This window comes from Colobus angolensis, unplaced genomic scaffold, assembly GCF_000951035.1.
Source record: "Colobus angolensis palliatus isolate OR3802 unplaced genomic scaffold, Cang.pa_1.0 Scaffold13, whole genome shotgun sequence".
Lineage (NCBI taxonomy): Eukaryota > Metazoa > Chordata > Mammalia > Primates > Cercopithecidae > Colobus > Colobus angolensis.
Genome location: NW_012114252.1, coordinates 9,995,091 through 10,002,018, shown reverse-complemented (window position 1 = coordinate 10,002,018; position 6,928 = coordinate 9,995,091). Strand labels below are relative to the sequence as shown.

Below are 6,928 nucleotides of genomic sequence, written 5' to 3'. Positions count from 1 at the left end.
CGCCCGGCCAGAGACGGGGTTTTACCATGGTCTCGATCTCCTGACCTCGTGATCCGCCCGTCTCAGCCTCCGAAAGTGCTGGGATTACAGGCATTAGCCACTGCACCCGGCCGGAATCTATATAATTCTAAAATAGAAATAATAGCAGCCACTAAAAAGAGTGAGGTAGCTATGTATTGACATGGAAAGATGCCCACAATATATTCAATGAGAAAAACAAGATGCCAATCAAAAATAATATAGTATGGGCCAGGTGCAGTGGCTCACGCCTATAATCCCAGCACTCTGGGAGGCCGAAGTGGGTGAATCATTTGAGCCCAGGAGTTTGAGACCAGCCTGGCTAACATGGTGAAACCCGTCTCTACTAAAAATACAAAACTTAGCGAGACGTGGTGTCATGTGCCTGTAAACACAGGTACCTGGGAGGCTGAGGCAGGGGAATCACTTGAACGCCAGAGGCAGAGGTTGCAGCAAGCCAAGATCGCACCACTGCACTCCAGCCTGGGCGATACAGTGAGACTCTGTCTCAAAAACATAAAAATAAATATAAATATAAATACTATGAATCTACTTCTGTTTAAAACAAAAACGAATAAATGTGATTATATAGATTAGACTATTCAGAGAAAAAAATGTGGGGAAGTAGACATCAAAGTAGTTATTTCTGGGAACTGATTATGTGGGACACAAAAATTTTGTTTAAAAATATGTGGAGCTATTTATAATTTTAAAATGTTAAGAAAACAAAATACCTTTTTGTTCAGTCAGGTAAAAAAGGAAATTCATTGTTTAGTCAGTGCTTCTGTTGTATTACAAAGAAACTTAAAACAAAGATCACATTTTTAACCACACCTTGGAAGAGTACACCTTAAAAAATATTTTCAGGCCGTGTACATTTTAAAAATGCATATCAATTTGTCCACAACTGTGAGAAAACAAAGTTCTCAATGTACAAAATTCTGAATTTTATATAAAAACCAAGCTGAAAAACTTACGCTGTGTATTCATAAGGAAGAACTGATTCCACTGAGTCAAGTCTGTTCACAAATAGTTCTATTTCAGCCTGAAAATAAGGAAACACAAAATTAGAATATAACCAACACGACATAAAGCCTTAAGTCATGCTTAGAATGGAAAAAGAATTTGACAATGTCTGAAGTGTAAAATGTCATAATTCCAGTCAACTTTAAACAATTCTCTTACAAATCCATTCACTGAGTGGATTTATATACATTTAAAATATACTACAATAGGGCCAGGAATGGTGGCTCACACCTGTAATCCCAGCCCCTTAGGTGGCTGAGGTGGGAAATCACTTGAGGCCAGGAGTTTGTGACTAGCCTGAGCAATATAGCGAGAGCCCGTTCCTACAAAAAAATTTTTAAATTTTTAAAAATTAGCTGGGCACAATGGCACAAGCCTGTATTCCTGGCTACTTGTGAGGCTGAGGCAGGAAGATCACTCAAGCCCAGAAGTTCAAAGTTACAGTGAACTATGATGGCACCACTGCATTCCAGCCTGGGTGACAGAGCAAGACTCCGTCTTAAAAGTTTTTTAATAATTAATTTTAAAAATACAATAAAATAATTTTCAGAGTTGCAAATGTCTCCAATAGTTTTTAAATGCTTTCTAAATTTTCTAAAAAATTATTAAGATATTTTAACTAAAAGCATTTATATTAATATAGATGCTGTTTTTAAAAATCTGGTTTGCAAATCTGGTATTACATTCAGAAGCACAACAATTTTTATTTTTAAACACAATTTTTAGCATTTTCACAGCAAGCAACCAAGAAATGCTGCCAAGTTGGTTAGATACTTCTAGATCAACTATACTGGAATACAATTCCATGCGCATGTGTACTCTTAAGCACACGGGGATAGACAACGACCACATGGTCTAACTTTGAAGGACCTCTTCCATCAATTTAAGAACAATGAACTACAAGGTAGTAGCAGTGAAGAAGGTGGCAATAACCGGATCAAGCTGAACATCAGGGTAGAGGGAGATAAGCTGTATCAACTTCCTGGGAAATATAGGCTAATTTTAAGCTACACTTTCCTAGTGAAGCTTCCAAAATTTCTCCCAGGTGTAGCTGAAGTTCTGCAGGACCCATAATGCTGACCCACCCTCTCAAAAAAGGAGCTCAGGCTACTCATGACAGAATTTACCAGCTGAGGAAGCCAGCAAGTCATGTGTGCCCTGAAATACTTTTGGTGCTAATCAAAAAATGACTAAGAGCTGTTTAGCTGGGACAAGTATTTATTTTATAGAGTTAGAGCTGTATACTGCCTGTGGACTAGTCATGAGGCTTCTGGGAGTGCCACAGAGCCACACTTGTCATTTTGATCTCACTTACTAGTGCTGTCAACAATTCTCTACACTTGCTAACCTCCCCCAAAGCAAGACGAGATGGTTGGTGTACAATTAAAACAAATCAATAGTCCACTGCCACCAGAAAGGCAGCAAAACACAGCAGGCAAGATTACAGGTTCTGTGGCCAGACTGCCTGGGTTCAAATCCCGGTGCTATCACTTGTTTAATTGTGTGACTGTGGTCAAACTATTAAACATGTCACTTTCCTCATGGGTACTTTAGCTTCCTCATCTGCAAAACGAGGATAACAGTATTTCTCGGACAGGTGCGGTGGCTCATGCCTGTAACCCCCCAGCACTTTGGGAGGCCAAGGCGGATCACCAAAGGTCAGGAGTTCGACACCAGCCTGGTCAACATGGCGAAACCCCGTCTCTACTAAAAATACAAAATTAGCTGGGTGTAGTGGCACATACCTGTCATCCCAGCTACCGGGGAGGCTGGGGCAGGAGAACTGCTTGAACCCTGGAGGCAGAGGTAGCAGTGAGCCAAGATCGCGCCACTACACTCCAGCCTGAGCAACACAGCGAGACTCCATTTCAAAAAAAAAACAAAACAGTATTTCTCTCATAGGGATATGGAGATTAAATAAGTTAACATTTATAAAGTACTCCAAATAGTGCCTGACACATGAAATGCTATGCATTTGTTAAAATAAAACCAAAAAAATTTAGTAATATTCAGAAGAAGGAAGTGTTCATCCACTAAAATGCTCACCCAATATTCATGCTATACAACGGAGGGCATCAGCCTTTGTATGTAATAACAAACACAGTATCATATGTGGCCCCTACACCTCTACTCAAGTGAAATTATAACTCAACGGCAACACAGCCTTCAACCCAGCTAAAAAGGTAATAGGACATGATATGTAGCATGTAGTTTATCATGTAGACTACAGCATGCTTGAATTAACACAAATACATCTAACTGTTGTGAAGGCAAAATTCCCATTTAATGGCTTCCCTTGCCAAAATAATTTCCACTAATTAGAAAGGGTCAACACTACTATGAAGATAAGTCAGAATTCAAATGATCCATTTAACCTAATGAAGACTGACAGGTCTCCAAAACACTAGTCCAGTTCCTATCTCTCGATTTCCTCCTAGGAAGGAATGTAGCTATTACACTCTACATAACTTTTCTAAGTTTTGTGTTTCAAAATCTGTACAGCACTGTCAACACATAAGCCATGTCCCTCCTGCTACGATTAAGCGTGTTCCTCACTCTCAACCTTTCTCAGCACGAAATGATTAAGCAAGACTCTGAAGCTAGGCTGCCTGGGCTTAAATGCTGCCTGACACTAGCTGTGTGATTCTAGGCAAGTTTATTCACTTCCCTGTTCCTCAACGTTCTGATCTGTAGAACAGAAGTGATAATAATCCCTACTTCAAGAAGTTTTTGAGAAGATTCAAGAGCAGCACCTGGCACAAAGTACCATATTTACTATTACATAGCCATGTCCAGCAGAGTTTTAAGCAATGATGGAAATGTTCTTCAAATATGGTGGCCACCAGCCACATGTGGCTATTGGACACTTGGAATGCAGTCAATGTAGCTGAAGAACTGAATTTTAAGTTGTATTTAATTAAATGTAAATAGTCCCAGGAGGCTAACAGCCTCTGTGTTAGACCAGAAACAGAAAGAACAGCACAGGAAAGAACAGCATGCTGCTCAGCACCATTTACAGTCATGTGTCACTTAACCACAGGGATGTGTTCGGAGAAACATGTCATTAGGGGATTTTGTCATGGGACCATCACAGAGCATACCTGCACAAATCTAGATGGTGTAGCCTACTACACACCTCGGGTATATATATAGTGTGGTCCATCACATACTTAAACAACATGTGATTGTACTAAATATCGGGGGCAACTGTAACACAATGGTATTTGTATAGCTAAACACATCTAAACATAGAATAGGTACAATCAAAATGCAATCTAAAAGGAGAAAATGTTACACCTGCATAGGGCACTTACCGTGAATAGAACTTGCAAGGCTGGAAGCTGCTCTGGGTGAGTGGGCGGTGAATGAATGTGAAGGCCTAGGACATTACTGTACACAACTGTAGACTTATACACTGTACACTTAGGCTATGCTAAACTTTTTAAAAATAAGGTAATTACGCTATGATGTCACAATGGCTATCATGTCAGTAGGCAATAGGAATTTTTAGCTCCATTATCATCTTATGAGACCACCGGTCTGTCATTGACCGAAACGTCATGTGGTTCATGACTGTATACAACATCTCTTCATCTATTTAACGCTTTTCCTCTAGTCACTACAATCTTTTCTTTTCCTGGAAAAATGACGCTAATTTTATTAGTCTACCTAAGAGGCTGGCAAACTTTTTCTGTAAAGGGCCAGAGAGTAACTTAAGCTTTATAGGACATTGGGTCTCTGCCACTGCTGTAGTGCAAAAGCAGTCGTAGACACTACATCCACAAGTGAGCATGGCTGTAGCCCAATAAAACTTGCACTTACAGCACTGATATTTTATTCTCATGTAATTTTCACTCATCACTAAATATTACCCTTCTTTTGACTTTTTTGTCCAACCACTTAAAAATGTAAAAACAATTATTAGCCTGAAGGCCCTACAAAAACAAGCAGTGAGCTGGATTAGAATTCTAGTACACCCTTCAGCACTGTTTTCCAGGTATTTTTCAATATTATTTGAATTCAAACCTCAGATGGTCCAACACAAGGCATAAAGTTTGAAAGCCTGAGGCCATGTGAAAAATTTTAAGACATTGTCTCAGGGCATATAAATTTAGGGTAAATGTTTCTCCCATCTCTACCCAATTGATGAAGTAATACAAATTTTTGCTTAGCTTATGATGTCCTCTCTGAAGTTTCAAGGGACAACTTTTGGCTCTAAGAGTCTAAGATTGAGGGAAAACATTATTCTCATTTTCTGCATTCTCTCCTATCTCCTTTGAGTCTTAATCTTCTGAATCACCTATCTCCTTGTCGTGCCAGCTGCTCTTCTCAGGACCTTGCCCTATTCTCATATCTTTCTTAAAAGGCATGTCATGGAGAATCATAGCAGAGTTTAAGATTTATATGTTAAAGTTTCATGTAAGTATAGAATAACATTGTTACTTTCATTAGCCTTTCTAGCCAGAAGCTTAAATTCTTCAAGGACAGTTCTTTATTTCCTTCCTATGTTCTAAACTGATAGCTTGGAGCTCATCATCTCAAAAACATGGTAACTGTTTCTCTTCAGATACACTTTCTCAATTCGTCCATGACCAAATTAATTTACTTTGTGCTGTCTTATAATAACTTGAAGAGGGCTTCTGAAAATATATTTCCATTAGCTTTACATTATGCTACATATGGAGATTTGTACCACTGGCAAATTAAAACATTTCATGTGCATTCTCTTTTCTAAATTTAAAACCCAAATTAGCCTCAAGCACCAGTCCTGGAAATCTCCACTGTCAGCACTCCCCATGGATTTCTCTCACTCCACCTCACTCAGCCCTTAAGCCAACCCACGCCACATTTCCATTTCATTTTAACCTTTAAAAAACAATTTTGTCAAAACTTTAGAAATCAAATTCATTGGCTCCTTCTAAAACTACAGCAAATCTTCCAGTAACTCTAGAAACCAGGAAAACTTCTTTTCCAGAAACCATGTTAATCTTCTGTTTATGTAACTTGGTGTCTTTTAAACCAATTACTATCACTCTTACTCCATTTTAGCACATAGCCCAAGGGGGTTTTCAAACCCTTTCCTTATTTTCTTATCTGCATTTATTAGTTTCTAATCCATCTATGTTTGGCATTTCATCTAATATCTAATACCCATTAAATTTACCTTATCTGTCAACCCTTCCTGATCCGATGAAGGAGCTTCCAATTCTCCTTCTTAGAAAGAATGTATCATCAGAATGCTGGGTTCACTTCAAATCCTAGGTCTACTCTTACTAAGCACTCTGGGGCAAGTAATAATTTTGAATATAGGAACTGAATGATGTAATAATAAAACAGAAAATAGTACATGCAGAAGCTCGTCCATAATTGGCACATAATAACTATAACAAATAAACATAGCAGCTGTAATCTATTATCTTAAAGAAACTGGCCATTCCTGAGTCTGAATAAAGGTTTATTAGTATAAGGGTTTCTGTGAAAGGCTCTTCCTTCCTCTCGTCTCCCATTCATCCAAGTAGTGCAAGTAGGCTCTTCCAGTGTTTTTCAAGAACACTAAGACAGACAGCCTTCTGAACCTTGTTAATGCCTATCCACTATTCTTGTCTTCTTCACTAGTCTAGGGAAAAGGAAGACAGTAATTGCCATGCACAATTCTGATAGTAGCCTTATGAACTAGGGATTCCTTGCTTCTTTAACACGAGGAAAGGAGTTAAAAAGCTGGACTGCAGAAACAAAGTAGGTAAACTCAACTGCTGCTACCATAACTTTTTATTTCTGTTGACTTTTAACCTGGGCTTAAATGCTGCCTGACACTAGCTGTGTGATTCTAGGCAAGTTTATTCACTTCCCTGTTCCTCAACGTTCTGATCTGTAGAACAGAAGT

The 6,928-nt window shown here is 38.8% G+C and overlaps 1 protein-coding gene across 2 annotated transcripts in view; it reads right to left on the bottom strand.

The window, feature by feature from the left end:
* Positions 1 to 6,928, bottom strand: part of TM9SF2 (transmembrane 9 superfamily member 2) — a 102,624-nt gene that overhangs the window by 83,222 nt on the left and 12,474 nt on the right. For both annotated transcript variants that reach the window (XM_011933830.1, XM_011933828.1), the window contains exon 2: positions 996 to 1,063. In XM_011933830.1, coding sequence (XP_011789220.1) covers positions 996 to 1,063 — 68 coding nt within the window. The remainder of the gene's footprint in view (positions 1 to 995; positions 1,064 to 6,928) is intronic.